The sequence below is a fragment of the Tricharina praecox genome (genome assembly GCF_024521635.1).
Source record: "Tricharina praecox strain CBS 144465 chromosome Unknown BZA05scaffold_15, whole genome shotgun sequence".
NCBI lineage: Eukaryota > Fungi > Ascomycota > Pezizomycetes > Pezizales > Pyronemataceae > Tricharina > Tricharina praecox.
In genome coordinates this window covers 540,460-567,375 of record NW_026250417.1, presented here as the reverse complement: position 1 = coordinate 567,375, position 26,916 = coordinate 540,460, and the positions used below count along the sequence as shown (strand labels likewise).

At 53.7% G+C, this 26,916-nt stretch overlaps 7 protein-coding genes and 1 non-coding gene across 8 annotated transcripts; 3 read left to right on the top strand and 5 right to left on the bottom strand.

Annotated features, from left to right (window-relative positions):
* Positions 1 to 1,889: 1,889 nt before the first annotated feature.
* BZA05DRAFT_400836 (uncharacterized protein) lies at positions 1,890 to 2,641 on the top strand. The gene is made up of 3 exons (XM_051483937.1): positions 1,890 to 2,081; positions 2,192 to 2,299; positions 2,395 to 2,641. The coding sequence occupies exons 1-3, from the start codon at positions 1,921 to 1,923 to the stop codon at positions 2,468 to 2,470; spliced, it is 345 nt and encodes a 114-aa protein (XP_051338717.1). The 5' UTR covers positions 1,890 to 1,920; the 3' UTR covers positions 2,471 to 2,641.
* A 252-nt stretch (positions 2,642 to 2,893) lies between these two features.
* Positions 2,894 to 6,051, bottom strand: BZA05DRAFT_445796 (uncharacterized protein; the record flags this gene model as incomplete). Its single annotated transcript, XM_051487035.1, has 3 exons — positions 2,894 to 5,449; positions 5,515 to 5,613; positions 5,668 to 6,051. The coding sequence occupies 3 exons, from the start codon at positions 6,049 to 6,051 to the stop codon at positions 2,894 to 2,896; spliced, it is 3,039 nt and encodes a 1,012-aa protein (XP_051338716.1).
* A 4,364-nt stretch (positions 6,052 to 10,415) lies between these two features.
* On the bottom strand, positions 10,416 to 11,578 carry BZA05DRAFT_338884 (uncharacterized protein; the record flags this gene model as incomplete). Its single annotated transcript, XM_051480910.1, has 3 exons — positions 10,416 to 10,847; positions 10,914 to 11,214; positions 11,277 to 11,578. The coding sequence occupies 3 exons, from the start codon at positions 11,576 to 11,578 to the stop codon at positions 10,416 to 10,418; spliced, it is 1,035 nt and encodes a 344-aa protein (XP_051338715.1).
* A 1,798-nt stretch (positions 11,579 to 13,376) lies between these two features.
* On the bottom strand, positions 13,377 to 14,539 carry BZA05DRAFT_400796 (uncharacterized protein). The gene has a single exon (XM_051483936.1). The coding sequence runs from the start codon at positions 14,469 to 14,471 to the stop codon at positions 13,863 to 13,865; it is 609 nt and encodes a 202-aa protein (XP_051338714.1). The 5' UTR covers positions 14,472 to 14,539; the 3' UTR covers positions 13,377 to 13,862.
* A 629-nt stretch (positions 14,540 to 15,168) lies between these two features.
* BZA05DRAFT_400794 (uncharacterized protein) lies at positions 15,169 to 16,562 on the top strand. The gene is made up of 3 exons (XM_051483935.1): positions 15,169 to 15,337; positions 15,404 to 15,609; positions 15,679 to 16,562. Exons 1-3 carry the CDS (start codon positions 15,318 to 15,320, stop codon positions 16,458 to 16,460), a joined length of 1,008 nt encoding a protein of 335 aa, XP_051338713.1. The 5' UTR covers positions 15,169 to 15,317; the 3' UTR covers positions 16,461 to 16,562.
* A 1,469-nt stretch (positions 16,563 to 18,031) lies between these two features.
* On the bottom strand, positions 18,032 to 19,868 carry BZA05DRAFT_68018 (uncharacterized protein). Its single transcript, XM_051488557.1, has 4 exons — positions 19,485 to 19,868; positions 18,834 to 19,415; positions 18,525 to 18,773; positions 18,032 to 18,472 (listed from the first exon to the last, which is right to left on the bottom strand). The coding sequence occupies exons 1-4, from the start codon at positions 19,631 to 19,633 to the stop codon at positions 18,316 to 18,318; spliced, it is 1,137 nt and encodes a 378-aa protein (XP_051338712.1). The 5' UTR covers positions 19,634 to 19,868; the 3' UTR covers positions 18,032 to 18,315.
* Positions 19,869 to 20,082: 214 nt separating this feature from the next.
* On the top strand, positions 20,083 to 20,188 carry BZA05DRAFT_t207. Its single transcript has one exon. It is a non-coding gene; the product is annotated as a tRNA-Ile (tRNA).
* Positions 20,189 to 22,484: 2,296 nt separating this feature from the next.
* On the bottom strand, positions 22,485 to 24,617 carry BZA05DRAFT_445792 (uncharacterized protein; the record flags this gene model as incomplete). Its single annotated transcript, XM_051487034.1, has 3 exons — positions 22,485 to 22,924; positions 22,979 to 24,337; positions 24,437 to 24,617. 3 exons carry the CDS (start codon positions 24,615 to 24,617, stop codon positions 22,485 to 22,487), a joined length of 1,980 nt encoding a protein of 659 aa, XP_051338711.1.
* Between the last annotated feature and the right edge of the window lie 2,299 nt (positions 24,618 to 26,916).

The following is a 26,916-nucleotide window of genomic DNA, read 5'->3' as shown; positions in this document are numbered from 1 at the left end:
ATGTAATACACATGGCGATTAAGCACAACCATACACCTACGTGTATCGAAGAAAACAATATTGGGTACCATATCGATAAATACGTGTATCCGGGATACAGTCACTCCTTTTCCCACAACGTATAAAAATGTGGTAGTCAGTATGTAGCCAAGCATAACGATACGTACTGTATAGTCAAAGGGGGGTTGAAAAATACGTTGTTTCCCGCAGGACGCATATTGCTATCGTATCGAGGCATAAAAACACGTATTTTGACCGTACTGATACGGAAAAAGCGTATTTTCTACCCCCTGTTCACTATAGTACCTAGAATGGTTCTACTGCCTCCTGCAGGAATGACGCCAGCGATGTGGTGCCTTAATCGCAATTTTGCAATGTCGCGGGCCAAATGGGTGAATTCCGGATGGTTGGGACTTATTTAGGACGACGGAGGTGTGATTTGTGTGAATGTCGGGTTGCTAGCGAGTGAGATCCCATGTCACTGCGTTTTGTCCATCCGTGCTTTGTCGTTTGAGGAGCTGGTGATGCTGGATGGCTTCTACTAGGTATACCATATCTATCTTTGCTCTCCGGAGTTTCCATGATGTAGGAAACGGTTCTGCTGAACCAACCAGGGTTTTGTCTGCAATTCTGGCTCGCCGGATCGCGAGAGTCCCTCTCACATATCTCGTCTCGTTTACAAACCCAACATAAGGGTAGAGACTTCCAGGTCTCACCATATTGTAGCCAGGAGGTAGAAGAGCAAGTTTCAATCTCCGCAAGTTCTCTGGACTTATGGCCTACTTTTCGAGATATACCTACCGGGTTGAGTAGGTTTGCTTAGTCATTTTGGAACTCGAAGTTTAAACTTACGGTCTATGGGATAGAACAAACGAACCGACTATTCCAGGTTGTGTACGGGATTTCTAATCCGAAAGAACGCGGTCACCCAGTGACTACGGCATAGGTACAACTATGTGCCGAATTGCTGCGAGTTGGAGCCTGGGCGCAATACTAAGTATGGGAAAGCCGAATATCGCGGAGATGCGCTACCGGCGGCGACAACTCGGGAGTCAGGAGCGATGGAACTATCTGTGCACTTTCGGATCCGCAACCCGGGAGTATAAACACTGCGTGACATCCGGTGACCTGAACCTCCACTGCCCTTAACAAGTGCTCCACATCGTGGAACTATCAGCAATTCCAATTTCCGGCGGTACACAACTACCATATACTAAGCGGCAAGTACTCTCTGTCTCTCTCCCAGAAGCAGTAATATACTAAATGGAATCATATCTTCCGAGTAGATCATACCCCGGAAGAAATATCGCACTGCCGGATATACTGCACTACCGTACCTTACTACCGGTATTATTCCGATCAGTGAAACTATAAATCCGTCTCCACGCCAGATTTTGTGCTCGTCCGACCGATCAACACGGTTGCGAATGAGTTGTAACTACTTCTTATGTTCTCTCTTTCAGTCCGCGGTTAGTTTCCTCTCGTAATCGTTAGCAGCAACGGTGTGACAGCGTCCATTCACGCGGTGGTCAAACAAGTGAGAAGCTCTAAACCAGCTCGGGCACGGGCACACAGCCGGCCATCCTCCCCTCCGCCGACCGACCCACCGACGCACTATGCCGGCCCCCGGCCCACGGAGTAGAGCAGTTAGCCAAGCATGCCCCCCCCCCCAGCCATCCCGTAACTACCGGTAGTCGGCATGAACGGAGCACCGGGCCGATATCACGTGACACACGCGTAGAGCAGCACCCTCGACCCGCGGGCTGCAGCTCGCATCCCCGCCACCGCTCACGCCCCACGTCCACAATCCACGATCCAGTCCACGTCCACTGCCCCACGTTCACCACCACCACCACCGCCGCCACGACCACGACCACCTCCACCTCCACCACTACCACCCCCGCCGCCGCCGCCGCCACTATGTCCACCTCCACATCCACACCCACACCCACATCCACATCCACATCCACGCCCACCCCACCGCCGCCGCCTCCGCACCCCACCCCCTCGCAGCCGGGCGCCGACCCCGCCAGCTCCAGTGCTCCCACAGAATACGCGCGAGGGCGCGAGCGCTTCCAAAGGTCCCTTCAATCCCCCAGTCCCCCGTCCCCGGTCCCCTCCCCCCTCCCCCCCCGTCATCCCCCCGCCCCTCTTACTCCAGCTACCGTCGCCCCCCGCTGACACAACCCAGCAAGCAGCGAAGCGAGTACTTCGACCCGTGCCAGGCGGCGGCGGAGCGGAGCCTGAAGTGCTTACACCGCAACAAGGGGGACAAGGAGTTTTGCTCGGACTATTTCCAGTGAGTTGTGCTTGCTTACTTGCTTGGCGGGTGGGTGGGGTGGGGGGTGGGTTGTGTGTTGGGTAGGAGTGGCTGATAGGGATGGAACGCGGTAGGGCTTATAGGGATTGTAAGAAACGGTGGACTGAGGAGAGGAAGGAGGAGAAGCGGAAGGCTTCTGCTTGGTGGTAGTCGTGGTAGGCCGGGAGGCCGGGGGTTTGCTCCTCAGCGGTAGACCCGGAGGCTGGAGGTTTACTCCCTGGATTGTATTCGAATGAGGTCTGCCTACCTGAAGGCTGATACTTATATCACCGGTACGGTATCATGGACACGGGCCTGAATAAAATAATCACCTAAGAAGTAACCACCCAATTTCAATTTACATTCCAATTCCATCCTAGTAGTGATAGCAAAGCGTTCTGTCGTAGCTAAGTAAGTAGCGTATGGGCATTTCTCATCATTCCCCCCAAGTCGAGTATACCGAAAGCAAAGCAAAAAAACCAGACCGCTAAATGCAACCAACCCAAGTCCCCGAACATCAAAAAAAAATAGAAATGATCATCTCATACTGCCATTGTCAATCCGCATGGCCCCCCAAAAATAGCCCTCGTTTACTTAGAATGTGTGGTCATCATCCCGTCCCACGACCAACATTGGACCTCCTCCCCTCTGATCCGCCGGCCCGCCCCCGATCAATGCGCCCAGCCTGCCTCCTCGTCGGTGGTTGTCGGACATGTCCGCCCCAGCATTGCTCGGTGACGAGCCATTGCTTCCGTTTCCACCACCATTGGTTCCCTCTCCAGAACTTGGCCGCAGCGGTCCGCCTCCATTAATCATCCTGAGCTGCTGTTGCCTGATCAGCTCGCCTCGTGCCCTGATGTCTTCCGGTGTCACGCCCCGATTCGGGCCATCTGGCCCTGGTCTGGGTGGAATCTGCGGAGGAGCCGATAGAGGTTGGCGTTGGCGTTGCTGCTGCTGCTGGTGGAGTTGCTGGTGACGTTGCTGTGGTGATTGATGCGGCGATTGCTGCGACTGCTGCGACTGCTGCGACTGCTGCGACTGCGACTGCTGGATCTGATGCTGGATCTGCTGGTCGATCTGCTGTTGACGCTGACGTTGTAGTATCTGCTGCTGTTGCATTTGTTGCAGTTGCTGCCGTTGCTGCACCGTTGGCTGGTTGTGCTGTGGCTGCTGTGTCGGCGGCGGAGGCGGAACTCTGCCTTGTAAGCCTGCTATCGATGTACCACCGGCGAACGACGACGATTGCGCATGTGGGGAGGTGGGTGTATTGGAGTTATTGCGCATCCCCATACGTGAGCCTGATCCGGATCGAAGTTCCCTATTCGACGTCCTGGAACGGACTCTGACAGCAGGACTGCTGATTCGCCGAGGCTGGAGTTGCGAGAAGATGCTGTGACCATAACTGACGCCTCCCTGTCGCGGAGAAAGTGATAGGCCGCGCTGCCACGGATTGTTGTTTCCGGGGGTGATTTGGGCTGGGCTGGATGTGCCGGGAATGGACGAGGGTGCCTGTCGCTGAGGTGTGGAATTTGGCGAGGCTTGCATAGAAGAGGAGATCATTGTCGCATCGTGCATTGCCCGAAGCGGCGACAAGGGCGTTCCTCCTCTGTTTGCAGCACTGCTACGGCGACCCGATCCTGGGCGTTGAACGGGCGTCATAGACCTTGCCGGGGAAACCGAAGATGAATTGCGACCGAGAGCGTTAAACTGGGTCTCCCGGAGCTGTTGGCCGTGTTGGGAGAAGAGGCCAAAAATACTGGGATCCACTTCCATGTTCGGCCGGTTATTCCTGTTCCGAGAACCTCCATTTCCATTTCCGTTTCTCTGGTGATTGGAGAAGTAATTGTTGCGTGCCGCTTGTGATGCCTGCTGGGTGGGCGTTCTTCTACGGCGACGACTAGCAGCCACCTCGGACTCACTGGCCGAATCCACCTCGACGGGCTGACTCCAAGTCTGACCGGAATTGCTCCGCCTAGCTTGCTGTCTAGCCGCAGTCCCAGTGTTTCTGTTCTGTTGGCTTCCGGTCATCACGACATCGCCATCTTGATCCTCACTTTCGTCCGCATCACCGAATTCATCCTCCTCGGGAACACTAAACACGCTGCCAGGACCGCTGCCTCTTCCAACGCCATTCCGTCTTCCCACCATCGACCGGATGGGCGGGCTCGAGAATCCATCGTCTTCGTCCTCAGTAGCAGTGTGATCAGTCTGGTTGCCCAAAAGAGCCTGATATCCATTCGATTCCAGCAAGCTCTGCTCGTCGTCATCATAGTCACTTGAGAGCGAGATATGGCGTGTGTTCTGGTAGCGGTTGTTCCGCCTGGTACCGACCGCTGGTCTTGAAGACGCTTCGGAAAACGAAGATTGCGCGTCATCGTCATCGTCATCAACGATGATTGGCCGCGCATTTTGTCTCCGGGCTGCGGTAATTGATGCCCGAGCCGGTGACGATGCCTGAGCAGGGGACGAAGTTAAGGCCCAAGGACCACCTCGCCCAGGAACCCTACGCGACACCTGCGGGCTTTCATCATCGATGAAATCCGCTAAACTTCCCACAGTACCGTCGGAATCTTCATCTTCATCCTCATCAGTGTCTTCCGCTTCTTGGCTGTTGCCGATTCGCCGCTGATTCTGTCCGAAGAAACGAGTCTCCGGTCCTCCATATGGCGCGAATCGCCGCCGATCCGACACGTCATCAATATCATCAAAACCGTCATCGTCATCGTCCTCTCCAGCATCCTCCCAGTCATCCTCTTCGCCAACGATGCTTTCGGGCCACCTATCGGGAGCTCCAATACCGCCATCTGTTTCCGGCTCACTGCCTTCCTCAGTGTCGCTTCCCGATTCGCTGTCCTCGAGCTCGTGACCATCTCTGCGCTGGTGAACCCTCGCCCCGCAATCCGGATTTGCGCATCGACTGCCATGCACCTCCCACATACAGCGAGGGCACCGGATAACATCGTCTTCTGGATCCCGGATGCCATATAGGATTGCATTTGTGAATATTCCTCTGAAAAGTCCCGGGCCGCCGGGAGCCCTGTCGCTTCTTATTTGGTGCTGCATTTCTTTCTGTTGCTTCCGTAACTCCAGTCCGGATGACGGTGAGAATAACTCCTCTCGATGAACGAACGTTTCAATCATGTCTCGAACCTGAAATGCAATCAGTTGCCGGTGCTCATCCGATGAGGCCCAAGAAGAAGAAAGAAAAAACGAACCATATACGCTGGCGCCGGCTCCGTTGCAACCGCCATTCTACACTGCGGACAGAATCTCTGCTTCTTAGATTTTGCCTGGGCAACCCATGATACGATACACTGGGCCATGTTAGCATATGTCCCGGCCAGCTTATGCGAACACACAAAACCTACCCCGTAGCAATAAACATGGCCACACTGGAAGAAATAGGGTTCGAACAGCAGGTCCTGACAAATGACACAAGTGCAGATTTTCCGCAACTTTTCCAGATCCGTCTTCAAGTCGGCGATCAGGGCGTCCCTGGGGTCCCTTTCCGGCTTGGGCATTATCCGCATTCCGTCCGCATTAACCTGGCTCTTTGAATTCCGTTTGATAATGGAGCGTTTCCTGTTGGCATCATTGTTGTCATCCACCCAACCCTCAACACCCACACCGCCTCCTCCGGCATCGGCATCATCCCGTCGAATCGACGACGATGATCTCTTTTTGGTCGCCACCGATGATGTAGACTGTGACTGTTTCGGGGAAGCCGAGGCACGACCATACGGGTTGTTCATTTTGTCCATCCAAGTCTCGGAAAGACCGTTCTAAAAGCACTATCAAGTGGTAAACAGAGCTCGGCCGAGGAAGGTGAAGTTCGTATCGAGCTGTGGGCGAGCTTCGTACGTTGTATGGGGTATTCGTCAAGTTTGCAGCGATGAATTACGGAAGTGGGGCGATTCTTAAAGTCGTAGCGAGGAAGCAAAGGGTAAGGCGTGTTTCGTTGGAAGGTTGGGAGAGTCGAAGCTGGAAGTATGTCTCGGTTAGTTTCAGCTCTGGCGGCAACGAAACAAAAAAGAAACCCCGGCAACTGAATTCCGGTATGTTCTTAGGCAGTGTGATTGTGCGTGTCGTATGGGTGAGTGCATGCGTGCATGAAGCACTCGCTCAACAAATGATTGCATCAAAGATGGAGAGAGGAAGGGTGGAGTGAATGCAAGCCCGCCCTGCGTCCCTCACTCTCGCCCTCGTGGGGAGGGAACAGCCGAACGGCCGGCCAGCCACAGCTGAAGTCTCTCCCGCTCTCATGCTCTCATCTCTCACGAGTACGCGTGTCGTGCGCAAGGAAGGAACAGATATCGGTTACAGACCTTTGTTCTAGTTGTTACTGTCTGATTTTCCGTTCTATTTCCGAGCAACAGCTCTACCAAAAGCGTGTACCGACGATTCTCTCGAAGAGCGTAAGTGATGGTCGTCGATCCTCTGGATGCTGCGGTAGGCTACGACGAAGACCGAAGTTCGTGGGCTCGCGAGGACAGCAAAGCACTGACGAGTCGGTGCTGTCGTTGTCGTTGCTATCGATGTCGGTCGGGGGATGAGGAGGAAAGTAGTGGAAGTGATGGTGGTTGTGGTTAGCAGTACGTAGTGGGGGGGTGGGCGGCGGTGGTAGTTTGTAGTAGTACTCCCTGGGCGTTCTGGGCTCGCAGGTGAGGGAGGCACACTAAAAAGGAGCTAGCACGCAGGAGGTTGCCAGGGGAGGTGCCCTCAAAAGCGAAACACGTGAGGAAAAATAGTGTTCTCCGACTTGTCGCATCACTCTGGTTTACTCCACGATCATTCTCTGCAAGACGAGAGCTTTGATATTGAATTGACCCTATTCTATTGTTCTGTCACTTCGTCGGCTTCCTCACCACGCCGGACACTTCGGTGGCTCGGTAGCAATGAACGACCACAGACTTCCGTCCATATGCATCACGGGAACGTTAAGGTTCGAAGTCCACATCACCAGTAGGGGTTTTGGGTTCTCGGATTCCGCGCCAAATGCATCAGAAATCCGGTTCGACCTCCCCACCATGGATTGGGGCATCCAGCAGTCGGAACGATAATTCTAGGAACATCTTGAGGAGTTTAAAGTTCAGGCTCGGATCCAATCGTCGCCAGAGCCTCCGACAGAGACCATCAGCTATCCGAGTCCCGCGCGGCTTCATTCAACTATTCGGCGCCAGTCGGCCGAAGAATACACGCTCGTGGACTACTCATGTAGGTGATCTCGAACACTTCTACTCGTAGAGTGCATTCTACTTACACTGAAATTGAAGCACCGGACCTCTGGCCCCAATCTCGCCTCTTATTGGTACTTTACCACATGATTCATCTCAGCACAATATCAACATTCTATTCCTCTCCGTTTCCATCCATTCCCTTCCCTCATCTCCAGACCTCTCCTCTCCTCTCCTCTCTTCTCTTCTCTTCTCTTCTCCTCTGCCCTCCTCTGCCCTCCTCTGCCCTCCTCTGCCCTCCTCTGCCCTCCTCTCCTCGCATATCCATTCCATGGCGGCTCTTCAAGCTCAAGCTCGCCAGTCTTCAACGCCGGCCGCCAAATTGCCAGTGCAGGATGCATGCGTCTACCCACCCACCCACACCATCCACACTTATGCTGGATGACGATTTAGGTACGAAGTATAGTAGTATATAGAGCAAAGCTTCCCCCGCACTCCGCACGCGCAGCAGGGATGCGGATATGTACCACAGCTATGTGTGGCTTTATGTACATCGCCAATTCGATACCACAAAAAAAGGGCGAGGCCTATTCCGCCGTCTGCCGTCCTGCCTGCCTGCGTCCTCCCTTCTCTCCATGCCATGGGATAAAAACAAAACATCACGGGCGGGCACTGAAGGCATATGCCATCGAAACCCACACAACAACAAAAAAAACGAGGAAACATAATACCATATGTACATTTGCTTTTTTCTCTTCGCCAACCCTCCTCTTCGCCAACCCTCCTCTCGTCAACCCTCCTCTCGCAACTCCACTAGGTAGTATATACTCTAGCTTCAATCCCCGAGCCATCTGTCATGTCAGCCTCTGACAACACGTCCCTACATAACCTACCTACTCTACACGTGTCCGTCCCACCAACACCAACACCAACGCCAGCCAAACAACGCAAGAAACAGAACAACGAACTCGAACAACGAGCTCGAACAGCAAATTCGCATCCACGCGCATCCACGTTGACATTGGGGGAAAAAAACCATCGCATCCTGCCATCCATCCATCCATCCATTCCATCCATCCACATCCATTCCATCCATCCCTTCCCATCCAGCGAGCGAGAGAGCGCAAACTTATGCCAGCGAAGCAAGCAAGAGCAAGAGCAAGGAGCAAGGGAGGGAGGGAGGGAGGTAGGGACGTAAGCGAGATCAGATAATAAGCGCTGCGTATCCATTGGCTGGGGTCGAGTGATCCCCCATGCATGTATGTATGACTACCTACGACTCTCCAGCGGTGGGGGCGGGGGAAGGACTCGCTTCATTGAAGCTGTCTGTGGATTGGGATAGAGAGAAACAACGGACGGCCAGTGAGACATTGGTGCGCTTAGGTATACCGACCCTCCACCCCTCCACCCATCTGCATCCCCGCCCTCCCGCCCTCACCAATCCGCCAATTCCCCAATGCCAATCCCCCGCCCTCCACCCAGCGGCCACTCCACCCGGCCCTCCCTCCCCACGCCGCAGCCGGCAGCAGGCAGCAGGAAAGTGTAACTCGAACTTCGCGGCTGGTCACATGGAGCTGTACCGTACTGTACTGTACTGTAGGTATGTAGATCCTCGCAGTGCCCACCCCCACAGATCTCCTGCCTCCACCTCCGCCCTGTTTCCCTCCCCCCCGCCACTCACCTCATTCGCCCATCCCTGCTTTATATGGTTACCTGCGGCACTCAAATCGACAAATCGACAAACCGACATAACCCCTCTGCAAATTGCAAGAATCTGTCGATTTCCACGAGGATCTGGAGTAGCTAATGCATCCAATATGTGGGGGCGGGATTAGTCACTGCAGCTCGTCGCCGCCGCTGGAATACCTACTAGCTGATACTGCCATACTGGTGAAATGGATTATGTACGATGTGCGAGGGCCGCCGCCGGGATGCGTATTTAAGGCGGGGTGCGGGGAGGGAAGTGCACCTATGTAGCGGTACCTGTGGGCACTGGGCTGGGTGGGGGGGGGGGGGGGGGGGGGGGCAAACGGCTCATCCAATTGTGGATGGTGGCCGGTGCGGAGTGCTGTGGTGTAATGGTGGCTCATTTATGCTCACTCGGTGCTCGGTACCGTATCCCGGGGAGCAAATGGCAATGGCAATGGGAGTGGCGGTGACGAGAGCCGCCCCAACGCTCGGTGCGGACAGGTGTCGGTCGCTACAAAACAGACGCGGACACAGACGTGGGGAGCACCTCTTCAAGTACCCCGAAGGCCGAGTGGAAGAGCTAGTAGAAGAAGATCCTGTGGGTACATATAACAGTAGGAGGAAGGAGGCGGCTAGGGGCGGCAAAGATCGCTTCAAGATCCGACGCCTCTTCTTCGCAGGAGAGCGGTGCAGCCAGCCAGGAAGCCCTGGACTTTCTCGTTGCCACAATTTATGTAGGAAGGTGGATTCGGGAGGCCGCTGGAGAAGAGGCCGCTAGTGAGGCGTCAACGGGAAGATAGGTATGTAGCCGGAGAGGAGGCAAGAGGAGCGGGAGGAGGAGGAGGGCGCTGATGTTGGGGAACCGGTGTCACTTCTAGGTACCGTGCCTCCCCGCACCCTCCTCCATGGCATCTTCTGATGAAGAGGCGGGGGACGAGGCGGAATGAGGAGCGGACTTTCATTTCCCTGGCTTTATTTCATTGGTGCGCTCTACATGCATCTTCGGGAAAACGCCAGGGTGGAGGGTAGCGATTGGACATTGGACATGGAAACGACAAAGTGTGTGTATTGCCATGATCTACTCTGGATAGGTCGCAAGCAATGAACGATTGAACCAAAAAGAAAGAAAAGATATTGGTATGTGCAATGGTATTCCATAAATCATTCAACAGGCCTGACGGCATGATGGACCTCGACAGCATAAGAAGGAACAGCAACGCTAATCCAAACAACGCTCCAAACAGCTCAATTCACTACGCCAGTCTGGCCCTCTTCTTCATCCTCGTGCTCTCCTTCCCCTGCTCCCTCTCCTCATCACCATCTTCCACTTTATACTCAGCCGGATCGACAATCTCATCGGCAGTCTTCTGGAGGAACTTGATAAGCTCCGCCAACTGACCCTTAACACCTGTGACATCGAAGTCCCGTCCCACATGCTTCCGTTCCCTGAGCGTCTTTACCAGGCGGCGGCAGCGTTCCTCAACGAGTTCGACGCGGTAGTCGGTCCACTGGTTGTACATCTCGTTGAGGTCAGACACGGGCCGCACAGTGAGCAGCTGCGAGTCATCGGCCACCACCGGATCCCGGGGCCGGAACGAGGTCACCATCGTGATGCGTTCGCGCGTGTTGGTGGATGGCAGCGCGATGTGGTCGATGTATCTACCCTGGAGGACTACGGCGGAGCCCTTTCGCACCATTAGCCCAACCGCCCACAGTCATAGACAGCAATACACTCGGAATGGCGCGCATACCATCTGCGGACCGCGGACTTTCATGATCTCGCCCGCACCAATGCGGAGCGCAGTCTCGCCGCCCTTCATTTCCGTAGCATCGGAGAGCATGAGCACGCACACGAACGGATACGAGTCCTTGTGCCAGCCCACCACGGGAGCGGCCTGCGTCTTCCCGTCCGCGTCGTCTTTGTCTTTGACGCTGATGTTGATGTGGCCGATCTCGTAGTCCATTACTGGCACCAGATCCACGCCCGCAATGCTGCTGACGATCCGCAACGTCTCGGGATTCGTCCAGGCGTCGTAGACGAACTTGGCATATCTAGACACCGCAGCCGTCAACATCTGATCTGGCCAGGAGATGTATTATAGGAGGGAACCCACTTCGGCGCCATCCCGCGCAACTGACAAGCGGCAATACTGCTCGCAAACCTACAATTATCCCACACCTCATCGGCGAGGACCTCGTTGCGCATCAACCGGACCGCCTCAGGCGTAAACAGCTCGAACGGCTCGGACACGCCGATGGGCGATATCCCCCTCTTCTCGTGGCCGAGCTCGCTCATCGTGTGGCAGGCTGGCATCGTGTGGTACGCTAGGTGCCGCGACGGGTTGAACGGAGACTTGAAGTACGTTGCGGGCGTCTGTGGCCGCTGCAGCGGCAGCGTGAATGAAGGCTTGCTCATGGCCGAGGTCCGTACCCCCCGGATCGGCGCGTGGGCTTTCGTTTGCGTTTGCGTTTGCGTTTGCGTTTGCGTTGTTACGGCTGTGGCCATCGTGGAGAGGAAGGGGGCGGAGTAGGCGGAGGAGGGGATATATCTAATATCTTTGGCTTTCTGGATGCTGAGCTCTGCTGATAGCCGTGGATGATTCCACGGCCAATTTATACCGTTTCCCTTCTCCCCACCTCCTCTTGTCCGTGCCTCTTGTCTGCGCAGTGGATCCGGGACCTCGTCGGCCGGCAATCGTGATGGAATAGGCCCGTATCGATAGCTGAAGCTGCATTGCAGTGTTAGCCCTGCCTAGTATGTAGTAGTTCTCCACACCCACGACGGATGACATATTGCCTGCCTGCGCGCACCGATTTCGAGTCCGGATCCGCTATCTCTTGCACAGTTGCACTCGCTCGCTAGCTAGCTCTCCACACCTTTTCAGATTTCTCGCACTTCCTTCGGTTTCCCTCTCCGGTGTACTCTACATACATATCTCACGATGCTCAGAGGAGGGAAGTTTATCTCCTCCAGGACATGGACGGATGCACTGCATGCGGCCTAGGACTAACTACTATACTCGACCATTGGCGGAAAAAGCGAGCCGACGTTGCATATCTAACCCTCCCACCTGGCATCCCACCTGGCATCCGGGGTAAACCGTAAACGAAGGAGGGGAAAAAGCAATTCCCGATCGTGAGCAGCTCCTCCGTTTGTATCATACTTTGCGTATGTAGATACCGGCAGCACGACGAAGACAAGAGACGGAAGCTTTTTTTTCTCGTTCTTTCTTGCTTGCAGACTGTGTAGCTAGCGGCGGCTGGTGGCTGCAGTGGCGGTGGTGGGTGGGTGGATGGATGGGTGGATGGTAGTTTAACCATACCCCCGGGCCCGACTGCGACTTTGTTGATAGCAGCAGCATGATGGCATGGACAAAGAGTTGAAATTTTGAAATCCTCCGTCGTCGTCAATGCGATCGTCCACCGATCTGATGATTCTGATCCATCCGAAAAAAGGAATGGAGTCCCGCCGCGAGTGCTGCGAATCTGCGATCTCTGGCGAGGCCCGTACCGTAGATGGAGTGTGAGGTAGAGGAACAAGCCGTGGTGGATCATAAGTAGAGATTCCGATACCCGAATGTCGTCCTGCGCCGCGCAGCTACCTACCGTATCTACCGTAGATATGTAATCGATAACCACCAGCACCCCTCATCATAGTTCCCCTCAGTACAAAAAAGCTTAACTGCCGGCACCCCCATCCCCCCCATCCCTCCCAGCCCTAGCTCCAGCGGTTATGCCACACAAGTACATACATATTCCTTCCCCATCCCGCCCAGCAGATACATAGACACTTCGAGCACCGTAGCGGCGTGGCGGCGTAGCGACGTAGCGGATAATCCGGGATTTCTTTGCCGCTTTTGGAAATGTGTAGACGTGCACTTCTGCGGCGGAGGGTTTCGAGCTTTCGGCCCCGGGACTCGGAGGAGACACTCGGGACTTGCACTTGGACATCACTACATTTTGTAAAAGTGCAGATTAACTAAACGTAGCCGAGTGTTTTGGTTGCTGTTGATCGCGATGCGGAGGGAAGGTCAAGAAGGTGGCGGCTTCGGGAGTGGTACACCGAAGATTACATGATATGGGGAGATATCTCCGCTGCTGTGCGGTGGGAAGCTTGGTTTGAGAAGGATAGACTCGTAGTTAGGGCTATGCATAGAGTGGAAATTATGCATATCGAGTATTGAGTAATGGAGTGAGGGGTGGAGAATCGTGCCCCGCCGGCTCCATGTGGTTAGCTAAGTACGGTATGCTCTTTCTGCAACCTCCTCTTCAAGCCGGGCACCGTTTGTATAGATAGTATTACGTCTCCGAGCAAGGCGCCACTACGGTACATCTACATATCCCTCGCCATAAAGCAGGCACCTCCTCCGTCTTCGTCACCAAAGTCCTGAGTCTCGCTCATCGCTGTGTCCTCTATAAAAGTACCTCTTCCTCCCCCCTCTCTCCTGCCTCCGGCTGCGATGCTGATCGTGGTGATGAAGGACGCCCATAGCTATCGAGTAAGGTGATTATAGGAACGGTGACATCGTGATTGCTTGTGATCGGTTGCTGGTGGAAGTACAGTGACGTTGAAGAAGCAAAGACACGGGTAACTAACAGACGGGGTGACTTGGCATAGTTACCAACTGCAGCAGCGAGCAAGCAAGCAGCACCCCACCATCCGCAGCCCCTCCACTGCGCACGCAGCGTCCCCGCGATCATCACAACAACGCGCCGCCGTATTTTCTCCCGTCCCATCTCCGTCCCGTCGTCCAAACAAAAATACAAGATGGACAACCGCCCGTGGCACAAACGACCACCGATCGCCGCTGACAGCGCTCCCTAGCTCTCCCGCGAAGACAGAGCCGCAGCCGACACGCAAGTGCCACGAGCGGACCACTGAAGCAGCCGTTTCTCCACCCTTCACCGGGAGCAAGGCATTCTTCGCGACGAGCTATAAGCCAAACACGTGTGCCCACCGTCCCGCGCTCCGCCCACTTCCCCCCACCCCCCACAACCCGTTTCCCTAGCAAGAGAACGAGTGGAGTACCTAAGACGTGACCTCCGAGTGCGAGCTCGCGAACGGAGACAAGCTGGTACCCGACAAGATCGGATGTCTGTTTCTGCATCTGCCGCTCGAAGAGGTGCAGCAATTGCTGGAATAGAGTGCGGAGCGCATTGAGCAGGAGATTAGTGAGATTGATTAGAGGATCGAGAAGCACCGGGAGACGGCGGAGGAGCTTAAGGTCGCTATACGCAAAGTCTGGGAAGGCAATAAACCTGCATGTGTAGGGGTGGATAATAGGAATGAGTGAAGATGATACCATCATATGGAGCTGAATCGAGTGATGGGGAATGAATGTTTGTGCAAGTTTCCACGATTGGCATCAAACGGAACATGTGGCAAAATGTATCTACCCTATCACAGTAAAGCGAACGGCCACGGCCCGTCTTGCATGACGGCCCCCAAGGTGCCTGCTAACTGTAGATAGCACTGATTCACCGGAAAACCTCTTACCTAAGCACCTATCCTCCGATCCCAATTGCACGATTGGGTGCTCCCATCCCATCATCGCAGGGATCCTTCCCGTCGCTCACACGAATTAACACCCCACTTGCGCGAGAATCCCATCGAATCTCCCAGCCGTTTCTGCCACCAGAAACGCAGAGAAGTGCATTTCCGCATGGACCGAGGTTTTGTAATAAGGCCGCTTACAAATCATTCACTTCGTTTACCTTTCTCCTCTCCCCATCCTTCTTTTTCCTTGTTTAATCATCGTTGCATTCGAGCTTACTGGATTACCTCTCTCCAGTCGGCGGTGATATCCCCATGCGGTCGTTACTCTATTCCTCTAGGAGTCAAGGGTGCGATTTAAGATTTCCATATGCAGCCGCATTCTATCCGCGTCTAACCTGCAGTGCAAAAGTGGGGAAGCGGTGTCGTCAGAGCTGGCCCGAATCAACACGCAGACGTTACATCCACATATGTGGAATATAATGGATTGAGCTGTGAGGGTGTGACGGGCGGTCAATTCAATTGTCACATAAAAGGGCTTCCCCTCACTCCCTCCTCTACCACTACCACCCGCAACGACACGACACGACACCTGCTCTGAAAGCAACCATCCCTCGAATCCACACCACACACTACACACTTATAACCAAAACAGCAAGCAATGACTCCCAAACTCTTCGTGTAAGCTGCTCCTTCTCTCTCTCCGAATTGGATCTCAACGGACGGATCAATACTGATTCCCACCAGCACCGGCATCACAGGCTACATTGGCGGCTCGGCCGTCGATGTCATCATCAAAGCCCACCCGGAATACGAGGTCGCTGCTTTGGTGCGGAGCGATGACAAGGCCGAGCTCGTAAAATCCAAATACTCGTCCGTACGAATCGTCAAGGGCGACCTCGATTCCGTCGATACTATCAAGGCCGAGTGTGCTAAGGCTGATATCGTTTTGCGTACGCCCAACCTTTTCCTATGAGACGAGATGGGATAAAATGCTGATACTGATGGCTGGACCCCCACAGACTTCGCTGACTGTGACCACGTTGCCTCGGCGAAAGCCATCACCGAGGGCCTCGCCGCCTCGGACAAGCCCAAGTACCTGATCCACACCTCGGGCTCGGCGTTGCTCGCCGACATCAGCAAGCCGGAGCGCTTCGGAGCCACAATCCTCTCGGAGGAGAAATACGCGGACGTATCCACGCTGTCCACCGTCACCTCGTTCCCGGAGGAGGGCCACGTGCACCGCGACGTCGACACCATCGTCCTCGCGTCTCCCAGCAACGTGCACACGGCGATCGTGTGCCCACCCACGATCTACGGCCCCGGCTTGGGCGTCGCAAACACCCGCTCCATCCAGACGCCCGGCCTCACCAAGGCGATCCTGAAGCGCGGAAAGGGCTTTACTGTCCGCGGCGGAAAGAATGTATGGAACTCGGTGCACATCCGCGATCTCTGTGCGCTGTACCTCCTCCTCACCGAGGCGGCAGTGAAGGGTGGCCAGGGTGCGGACTGGGATACCGAGGGTTACTACTTTGCTGAGGATGGCGATTTTTCGTGGGGTGAGCTCGCGAGGGAGATTACCAAGCGTGCCGCTGCGAAGGGGTATCTCAAGAGTGCTGAGGTTGAGGAGCTGGATGTGGAGGAGGTCAAGAAGTTGCATCCGTTTGGGCATGTGCTGTGGGGAACTAACAGCATAGGCAAGGCCGAGAGGGCGAGGAAGCTTGGCTGGGCCCCAACTGAAAAATCACTGCTGGAGACGCTGGATGAGCTCATTGAGCAGGAGGCAAAGCTTCAGGGTTTGTAGATGTTTTTGCATCCGTCTAATTCTGGTCTGTTAGGACAATCATGAATGAAATGATTCTTCGTCCACACATGTCTGTCACTCCTATGAATCATATACCTGAGATCCATCATACATTATCACACCCCCAACTCAATCACAACCCATCACCATTGCCACTCCAACACATCCCCGCGGTCCCGCGACCAGTAATCACAATCAGTAATCCACCCCCGAAACTCCGGAAACTCCGCCCTGAGCCCTACACCCTACCTACCACTCCCATGACGACCCTTTGTTTCCCTGCCCCTCCATCCTTCCTTCCTTACAATCCGCCATCGCCATCGCCAGTCGCGTGACCCCAGGCCCACGGGTGCCTCGGAACGGACGGCTGCACCTGCAAAAAACCACGTCACATACATCCATCGGAGCCTTGAAATTCCGAGCTCCGGCGGTGTTTCTGCCCTCTCTCTCCCCACTGGGATAGTTTAGGTATGTGTCTGAGTTTTTTTTTTTGCGCGCGCGCGCTGCTCGGCGAGGATAGCATCCGGGGCGACGGGGCTGAACGTGAATGTGAATGTGAACGTGATGTGAGACGATGCGAGACGAGACGAGACGAGGTGCGGCGATAGGATGGATAGGATGTACGGCGATAGGATGTACGGCGATAGGATGTATGGGATGTGATGTGATGTTGTGATGTGCTACAAGGGCTCGCCGCACCTACGGGTTGGGCACCGTACCGTACAGTACCCACCAACCGTACCTACCAGCCGTACCAACCAGCCGTACCTAGGTTCCTTACCAACTCTGCGTACATACATGATACGCTGGATGCACAGTGTTTACGAAGCAGAGTATCGAGTGGACTGTAGATGCTTACATCCTACCTTACCTATCGGCCCGCAGATCTACTACCACTCTACTCGGTGTTTGGTTGGGTTGGAGGGGCGGGATTACGGTACTGAACTCAACTCAACTGGCGACACTGTACACATGCCCCCCATACTCTACACGATAGGTCAGGTCGGTCGGTCGGTCAATGGAAGGCCAGGATGCACAGTGCACACTAACTACCGGTACCGGGCATATCATACTCTCAACATGTAACTAGATTGTAAACAGTGATTGCCATCACGTTCGTATATACGGTACTCTTCTCTCCCAGGCCCTCTCTCCCCCCTCCACGGTCCATGGTCCACCCCCTCCATCCACCCCGTGCCAAGCAAGTCTCGGATTAGACATTACAATCAATCTCCCTCCCACAGTTCCACGTTCCACTCCCCTTGATGAAAATGCGGATACATACATGTATATATGTAGATTAACAAATTGTGGGGTAGGTAAGTAGGGAGGGAGGGCAAGGTCTATGTAGCAACTGAAGTACAATAAAATAAAAGAGAAACAGAAACAGAAAAGGGAAGGTGCCGTGTTTCCAGCGGCCGCTAGAGATAGAGATAGATCAAAATGTATTTACAACGGAGGATGTAGGTATGGATGGATGGATGGATGGGGAGGAGCAGGGAGTCTATGTATGTGTATACAGAACGCATATGCAGATATCCACCACCACAGCCAGCCAACAGATATGTAGAATGCACACACAACAAGCAAGCTTTGAGCTGAACTGAAGGAAAAAGAAAACGAACAAATGGAAAGAAAAAATCCGAGAGTAGAAAACCCCAAACCCCGAAGTTGCGAAATCAGCTTTGAAGTTCTACCCTAAAGTGTCTACCCTTCTTCACCTATTCTTTTTTATTTTACGATAAAAAAAAGCGATTCGTAACGTCATGACCAATTTGCAATATAACAGATGGGTAACCGCATGTGGGCGACCGGAAAGAAAAGGTTCCGTGTGTTTGTTGGCTGCGCATCCAGTTTACTGCTCCTTCTCCGACTTACCATTGGGTCCGTACATCAACTCGGTGCCAAAGACTTTGTCCCAGAACTTGGAGGTAACTCCGAAGCCCTTCTGGTAGTCGGAGAAGTGGTGCTGGAGGTGGTACTTCTTTAGTTCCTTGTAGTAGGAGGGAAGGCTGGAGTGGGTTAGTGGGGGTACACCAGTATGGGGGTGGGAATGAAGCGTACGATTTGTGGTGCAAGAAGTAGTGAGTAAGGTCGTAACAAACGTATCCGAAGATTCCACCACAGAACACTGCGGTGGCGATGTACCAGTTCCAGAAGAAGACGGTGTGGGCGAGTTTCCAGAACGGGATCGCCAGTACGGTGAACAATGCGGGCGGCATTACCAGCCGCAGCTTATCCATCGGCAGGTAGTGATGGATTCCGTGCAGCAGAAAGTGTAGCGTAATGAAGACTCTGTTGTCGGGCATTTTTCTAGTCTCGCATATCAGTACGCGTGCATACATATCCTGGGATGTTTACGTGGCCTCTTACTCGTCGATGTGAAAAAGACACCTGTGCATTCCGTACTCCACCAATGACCAGATGCACAGACCCAGCACCGCCCACGACGCTGTGGTAGTCGTTTTCTCCATCCCCAGGTTCGCCCGGTAAAGCCCATACAAAATCCACGGCAGCCACACCGTGGGCACCACCCACCAAGGCGTTTTGCTCAGAGGCTCGAGGAAGTTCCCAAACAGCGGAGCGCTCTCGCCGCCCTTGTAGTGTCGTGGCTTATGTACCTGCTCAAGGTAGAAGTCCTTCGAGAACCCGCCGCCCCACACCTGCATTAACAGCGGCTTGCTGAGATCCAAAAACTTGTGCGTCTTATAATCGCCCGCGATATCGGTGGTGATCGACAGCTCCTCTTCCGATTCCATTCCCGTAGCGGTGTGGATGCTGGGCGTGCGAGGCGTGCGAGGCGGCGATGGTGGCATCTTACCTCCTACCACGGCGGGAATATGCGACAGCGGCAGGAAACCGACGTGGTAGTCCGCAAGGATTTCGTAGGCTGATTCCGAATGCTGGTGCGAGATGTCGTCGGCGAGAATCGCCGTGATGTCTTTACCGCCATAGCTTCGCGAAGTTAGCTACAGGTTGCGTGTGCGTTGCAACATGTGCCCAAAAGGGGGTAGGTGGACGAACTCGAGAATCAAGTCCTCACCACCAGGGTGGTCAGAGAGGAACGATGTCACGTCGTAGACCTTGCTGCCAATCGTGACATAGCATGACTTCGATGAGGAGTGCTTTTCGAGCTCGGCCAGGGAGATGGTAGGGAAGGATCGGGATTCCATTGTGACGCGGAGTAGTGTTTTGCTAAAGTTTCGAGAAGGCAGTTGTTGTGTTGACGAGAGGTAGCGGCGCGGGAAGGGTTGGAGAGGTACAACGAATGGAAGGGGGGAAAGGGGTGTTTAAAGGTAACGGGAACGAAGGCGTTAAGTGGTATGTTAGTTCTCGGGTGGTGTGTGGTGGAGAGATTTTTCGGAATAATAACCAGGGCCTCGTTTTTTTTTTGATGTGAGTAGGAAGTTACGCTCTCGAGGCTGCAGGAAACGGGCCGCATTGGATTTATTAGCGTCGCCGTGAAACGCATAGGTCGATATCATATCACAGCTGGATAGGTACACGGCTGGCGACTTTTGCCGGGGGGGGGGGGGTGGTTGGCTGCGGGAAAAAATAATTAAGGATCTCAAGCCAATCAATTGGCCCTATAAAACATAAAACGCACTCACGAACATCTAAAATCCCTGTGGCGCAGTGGTAGCGCGTCGTTCTTATATGGGAAACTCGGCTTCAGTCGATCTTATATCGCTATGCGAATGTCGTGGGTTCGACCCCCACCAGGGATAGGAGTTTTTTTTTTGCAACTCGTATATCCTGACTTCAGATGATAATCCATGACTAGCAGTCGTAACGTGGTCCGTGCGCTAATACGTAGACCCCAGCCGGCAAGTGGGTGGCCACGAAAGCATGTTTCTTCCGTCCCCCTAGATATGATTTTTGACCCACCATCACACCTATCACTCGTGGTTCTCTACTCTAGCTGACATCACCGCCGCGCGTCAGTCTCCGTTTACTCGCCACAAGAAATTGATTTTCCCTCTCTCTCTCTCTCTCTCGCTCCGTTCCCTTAGCTTTCTACCTCGGCTTCAACCTGGCATCCAGATTCCATCAAGTGGGGGCGGACAGTTAGATTCTCCTATCCGCGGCTGCGCATAAATATAAGCATAATCCCAAACTCGTTTCCGTCTGTGCGTGGCAGTGGCACTCGAGCCTTAAATATAGACAGATCTGGGGTACTTAGATGGGGGGATGAGTCCGAGCTCAAGCTCGAGCTGGAATCCAGCCGGTAACTAATGACATGTAGTTACTCTAGATGTGCATGCAGGAGGAGAAGCTGGCCTCCGCCGGCTAGAACTGTCCTCTATGTATGGCGCGGTGGAGGGTGCGAAAAGTTACCCCTTTACATACGCATAAATTTTGGAGTGAATGCTTCCTCCCTCCCTCCCTCCCTCCCGACATCGGGTCCTCGCTGCGGCCAAAGAACTTCATCTTCTTCTCCTCCTCCTCCTCCTCCTCCTCCTCCTCCTCCTTCTTCTTCCTCTCCGCCTAGTACGGGGGGATAGGAGAGCCAATCGCAATTTCCCGCACTCGAGCCCTGTCTAGTACCTCTAGTACCGGTAGCTAACCAGTAGCCATCGGTAGAGAACACCTATTTACGGTCTTAGACGTGCACCAGCCACAGGCACAGGCATCAAGCGCCTCTCTGCTCTGTTCTGCTTCCTTTCTTTCCCCCTTTCCTCAAAGCACGCCGCGAAGGCTTGAACACGGCGACCGTATGTATGTATGTAGAGGAAAGATCGCCCTCGGACCCAGCTTCAGTCCTACATACGACCATGGAATAGGGAATTCTCGGGCACAGCCGTACCAGGTGGCAGGAATTCCCAGGGCCCATACCCAACCGTAGTTACCAGACATCCCCAAACCCAAGTTACCCAACCACGACAATTCTAGATGCAACTAAATTTGTGACTCTTTGGGTCTCGACGACTGAGGTCACCGGCGGGGGATTTGGTTGAACATGACCGTAGACCTGGACCTAGAACACCTAGACGACCGTCTGTGGACATCAAGGCCGTCCGTACATACGTGGAATAGGAACCGAATTCTCCCCCGCCGAGTATCTACAGTATAGAGTAGTACTCCGTATCTGGCGGACATACCGTGCCTACAGACATACATACAGACCCGACAATTCTCGATGTATGGTTGAGATGGCCGAGTCGTCCGCAAGTGCAGATCTGCACAAAGCCGAACCTACATATGCATATATAGGAGACCCCTTATCGCGACGATAGCCGTCCTTAGGTACTGTAGTATAGTAGAGGCCGTCTCCTCACAGAGACGTCTGGGATTGCTCAGGCGTGGAAATATATAATCCATTGACTGCTTAAAACTTCATACTGTAACTTTGGAACATAATAACTAGCTTTGCCTGAGAGCAATAGCAGTGCATGACAGCTACATAGATGGGACAATACTATACCCAAAGTCTCCTCCGTGATGCCATGTATGTAGATAGAGGGATCAACCGGGCACAGCAGACGATCACGATTCACAGGGTATCACTAGCGCTTCCTACATATAGTACTCACGCCTACCCAATTCTCCACCCACTTCTCCACCCACTTCTAATGCGGTTATCCATTTCTCTATTCCCTATGCACATCGTCTAGATCTAGTCCGCCCTATCTAGGTACAACGATGCAATTATGGTTCATCCTTCGGAACCTGAGAGAAAAGCCAACCCAACCCAACCCAACCCCGCTCCGCCAAAACCCGTCCCCCCACTGTTGGTACATGACTCCCATATTCCGTCGACGTCGAACCAAAGAAAAAGAAAATCAGAGAAAAAAATGACCTAACTCTAAACTTCGAAGCGCAAGAAACAGCTCTTGTTTCGAATCCAGTCAGCCAAACGAAACACTCGAAAAGAAGGAAGAAAAATCACGAGAAAAGAGCAATTCGGGTGAATGCTCGGTACAAGAATGCAAATCGACAATTGGCAAAAAAACCAAATATGGACAAAAAACGAAACGTGATCAAAATACCACATCTACAATTCAATCACAAATCTCAAGGGAATCAAAGCAGGAGCACATTGGCCTTGGAAGCCTCGACCTGACGGTAGGTGTCACCATTTTCCTTGATGGAAACAGTGATGTAAGGAAGCATACAAAGACGAATCCATGCACCACGCAGTTCGAGGAGAAGGGAAGCCCTAATCTTCGCAGCGGCGTCAGATCCGAGATTATCGGCAGTCACATCTTTCATAATGTCTGCGCTGAAACGCTCTCCGAAATGAAAGAACTGCACGTTGAAGGCAACCTCCTTCTTCGCTGCTCCAAGGACGATCCTTGCCGCATGCTGAGTGACCTGGACGAATTGCTTGTGCGTCTGCTCGGCGTGCGTCTTGTCGGTCATACGGCTCATCAAGGGGCGTATCAATTTCACGAAAATGCCGGCCTTCTTGCTGGCAGCTTCCTGGAAAGCATCGTAGATGAGATCGTCAAATTCAGGATTGCCTGACACAACATATTAGTAAGTGGCGAGTTTATACCGGTGCTTGAAGGCTTTACCTAGTCTAGCAAAATGAATGATCTCACGAAGTCCGTCTCCAGCCTTGACATCAGGGTTTCCAAGAAAGATGCTGACAACCTCATCCAAGAAAGCCGGCTCAAACAATCCAGCCAACATGCGAGTAGCCATGGCAACTACGACGAGGAACTTGGTCCGTTCACTGGTCATCAAGTAGCATTCGTTATGCCAATCTTCGCAGACCTGGCGCAGTTTGTTCAGGATGTCTTCACCCAAGGTCTCCGTGGTTGGGAACTTGTAAAACCGCTTCGCCCAGCAAGAGACCATACGGAAAAGCATGGCAAGCTCGCTCTCGTAAAAAGCAGCAGCATCATCTGTCTCTTCGGGCTCATTGTAAGGACGAAGACCTTCTTGACGTAGTTGACGCTTGAGACTCGCGATTTCAGCCTCACGAACAGTGATGTTTTTAAGGGCAACCTGACATGCGTGGTTCAGATTCGACTGATACTTATAGGCCTGCTGCTCTAGACGGTCGAGGTCGCTTCTGAGTTGCTCGTTTTCTAACTTCAAGGCATTCTCCGAGTCATGACTGGAGGGGACGGCACAGATCTCATTTCTCGAAGGGCAGGGGGCGATCGAAGGGCAGAGGACGATCGGAGTACCGATGACAGTATCGCAAGAGCGGTGGCTCCCATTCATAGACACGACTTGACTGTGGGCAGCGTCGTTGTCCTTGCCGGTCCAAACGGGTTTGCCATCGGGACTTTCGGCAAAGAATCCGTAGTCATTGACAGGTGGGATGTAGGGGTCGATCTGGCTGGTACCCCTTGGGTGGTGACTGGAGCGGGACAAGTTGTCCGGACGACCAGAGAACAGCTCGTTTCCCATCACTCGACCCTGGTTGCTCGGCGTTGGCGGAGAGTAACCAAACCCAGAGGCCGGAGCAATTGGAGTACGCGGTTCTTCGGAAGGTTCAGTGCCATTAGACACAGAAAACGAGTCGGAGAGTCCAGGCTCGTTGTCCGCATCCCTCCGATCCATCGACCTCATCAACCTCCTCTGAGCGATGTCGAGGATTTCGGCGGCGGTAGGAGAGTTGTCACCAGCCACCAGACCGAGGTGACGCAAGGAAAGGGCAAGTTGCTCCTCTGTGGGGGTGTAGGTACGTCTATGACCAGGGTTCTCGTGAGAACCTGAAGCGAAGAGATGTCGGACCATGCCGTTGGTATCAAGCGCGAATTGCTGATCGGTGCCACTATCGTGATGCTGGGGATGACCGTTGTATGGCAGAAGCACACCGGCAGCTTGCATCAAGCCGGGTCCCGACATGTCCTTCGCTGGGTGCACGCCGTGAGAAGCCCGCAGGGCACTTGCAGGGCCAACGCTCCTATCCGCATTGTCTGCTGGCGACATTAGTGGAATTCCGAATATGTTTGAGTTGACTCAAAACACAGTAGCAAACAAACAAACAGCGGGAAAAAGAACACTGGACAGCCTACATCCGAGGGGAATACCGGCGTTGGCGGTACGCAATCCGCTGCCGATGACACCGAAGCCCATGGCACCGAAGCCCATGGCACCGTTCCTAGCATTAATAGGCTGGCGAACAGGATGTTGAGGAGTGGTCGGAGCAAGCGAGTGCCCACGACCACGACCGCGGGGAAAGCGAGTATGGTCCATCTTTGTATGATCAGTACGATGGGTGTGAGTAGGTAAGGAGAGTGGTTGGAAAACGATGGTAATCGGCAAAATTTGGAAAGAAGAAGAGAAGGAATGTGGGGGTAGGAGGCTCTGTCGTTGAATGAAGGATGATGGTGAAAGTAGCGATGAAGAGAGGAGAGAGGAAGGGATGGAGGGAGATGAAGATGTGTGGAAGTGTTGTGAAGACGGATAGGAGAGGGACAGTGAGGGAGGATAGAGGGAGCATGAACGATGGAAGAGTAATGGAGAAGGTAGAGAGGAGAGGCGGACCGATCTCAAGAATAAAGCCAAACGACAGGAAGCAGTGAAGGCCCGACTTGGGACAGGCGGAGTCCTCTTTTGGGTATGTCCCGCCCCAAAGGGAAGCATGCATCATCGCACCAAACACGGTCGATGCAACATCTACAAGCACGAAACAAACGGGGCTGTACATGAGAGCCAAGTTCACTGCTCCCATGGAGTGCAAACGTCTGATGCTCATCGCTGCGCTTGCACACATACACACCATGCACAGCGAACTAGGGTTCGTGAATCAATATTTACTATCCAGGGCAGCAATCACTCTGACTCTGATACGAAAGTAAGCCTGTGTCCCAGTGAACTTGAGAAGACGGACATCTGATGAAGAGAGGGCTGCGGCCTTGGGACGGATGAGGGCGAACAACAAACACGGCATCGTACATCAGCGCATAAGTATGTTGCTTTATGTAGCCAGCCCAAACCCAGCTATGCACCTTCTTTGGAGAGTCGGGAGAGCCTAGCTCTCCTATAACACCGCCCGGAGCGCTTCCCCAGTATTATGCCCGGCCAGTGTCTCCCTCCACCTCTCCATACAATGACCTAGCTGCCGTGGGATAATCGATAGCAGTGGACTAGCCTTCTGTCTGATTGAGCTCCTCTTTGCTTCAGAGGAATGCATGTAGGCAATGTCCACTGAGCTATCCCATGCTCGTCCGGAGCTCAGCCCGATTTTCCTCTACCGTTTGCCGTATTGAGATGTCATCCTCAATTGAATGGTATCCAAAGAAGCTTCTCGAGCGAGGTGCGAACAAGCCTTTAGAGCAGGCGTCACTACGAGTCTGCGCCGCGGGAGGATAGGCCAGGGGCCGGAGGCCGGGGCTTATGTGTCCACTGTCTCTCCCCCACGTGCGGCTGGCTGCAGTTTGCATTTCTAGAACATCTCAACACCGGTGGGTGGACGTGGCTTTGTTACGGCTGTGCGTTCGCACCGTAAGCCGGTACTGACCTGGCTCGTCTACGGCAGTGCTGTACGTAGGTGGGTAGGCCAGAGATCTGAAGGACAGGGCATACGATCAAGTTTACACCGTCCAGGCGAGTGACAGGAACAGCACACTGAAGCAAAATCCTGCTTCATTCCACATACGGCCGTGCACTCGGACGGCGGACTGGTGATCTTGCTTGAGACAGTCGGCGTGTGCAGCCGCGGAAACGACCTGGTCATAGGGAGCAGTTCGGTTTCGACTAACAAATGAACCAGTACCAGCCTACCCGCCAGTCTCTTGCAGAAGCCCAGGAACAGTGGTTGGAATTTAGCAGTGAGCTCAGGTAGAGTAAGCCGGAGATGTGAAGCAACCCCATAAACATCCCGACGAACCCACGAGGAAAGCCCCAAGTCTTTCTGCGGGAAAGCCCCAAGTCTTTCTGCGGGAAGTCGCTGGAAACTGGAATCTGGAGCGTGTAGGCGGAAGCGGAAGTAGGACCGTGCCAGTAATGGCCGCCATGGACTCATGGTACATAGGTCCATTCTTCCCCCTTCAGTCTTCGGACATGCCGTATCGTGCCAAGCGTCCGCTCTCGAGTCTGCCCAGGCTATCTCCAGTGTCCACACCCTCCAGGCCGTCCAATCTTCCCTCAGGTTTAGAGGAAGTGGACTGGAACCGCTACCAGAACTCAATGATCTACAGCTTCAATGGATGCATGATGCATAATGGCCCCGCAGACTGTCCACGGAAACTACCAGAAGATGCCGTTTCGTCCAGCTCCACATTCCGAGCTACCTCACGGCTATAGTCTAAGTTTCCATAGAGTCTCCAATACCTATTCCTCCGTATGCTCCTCTTCTGAGTCCTGACGTCCATCTCCGTCTGAATCCATATGCACCTGTATAATAGAGCATGATTCCACCCTACTACTATATAGCGCTCTGCCTCCACTAATCACCCGTGATGGTTCAACTTGGTTGAGTACTTAGGTAGGTGAATCCTGCTTCACATCCCTAATATTCACTAGGTAGTGCTGAGCGGGGGGAGGTTTGTCT

Bases quoted from the DNA above. Each gene is read 5' to 3' on its own strand.
- BZA05DRAFT_400796 (XM_051483936.1), bottom strand. From the start codon at position 14,471: ATGATGGTATCATCTTCACTCATTCCTATTATCCACCCCTACACATGC.
- BZA05DRAFT_68018 (XM_051488557.1), bottom strand. From the start codon at position 19,633: ATGGAATCCCGATCCTTCCCTACCATCTCCCTGGCCGAGCTCGAAAAG. The intron at 18,774-18,833 runs GTAAGAGGCCAC...ATGCGAGACTAG, and splicing joins TGTCTTTTTCACATCGACGA to AAAAATGCCCGACAACAGAG. The intron at 18,473-18,524 runs GTACGCTTCATT...AACCCACTCCAG, and splicing joins TACTTCTTGCACCACAAATC to CCTTCCCTCCTACTACAAGG.
- BZA05DRAFT_400836 (XM_051483937.1), top strand. From the start codon at position 1,921: ATGTCCACCTCCACATCCACACCCACACCCACATCCACATCCACATCC. The intron at 2,082-2,191 runs GTCCCTTCAATC...GACACAACCCAG, and splicing joins GGGCGCGAGCGCTTCCAAAG to CAAGCAGCGAAGCGAGTACT. The intron at 2,300-2,394 runs GTGAGTTGTGCT...GGAACGCGGTAG, and splicing joins TTTTGCTCGGACTATTTCCA to GGCTTATAGGGATTGTAAGA.
- BZA05DRAFT_400794 (XM_051483935.1), top strand. From the start codon at position 15,318: ATGACTCCCAAACTCTTCGT. The intron at 15,338-15,403 runs GTAAGCTGCTCC...GATTCCCACCAG, and splicing joins ATGACTCCCAAACTCTTCGT to CACCGGCATCACAGGCTACA. The intron at 15,610-15,678 runs GTACGCCCAACC...GGACCCCCACAG, and splicing joins TAAGGCTGATATCGTTTTGC to ACTTCGCTGACTGTGACCAC.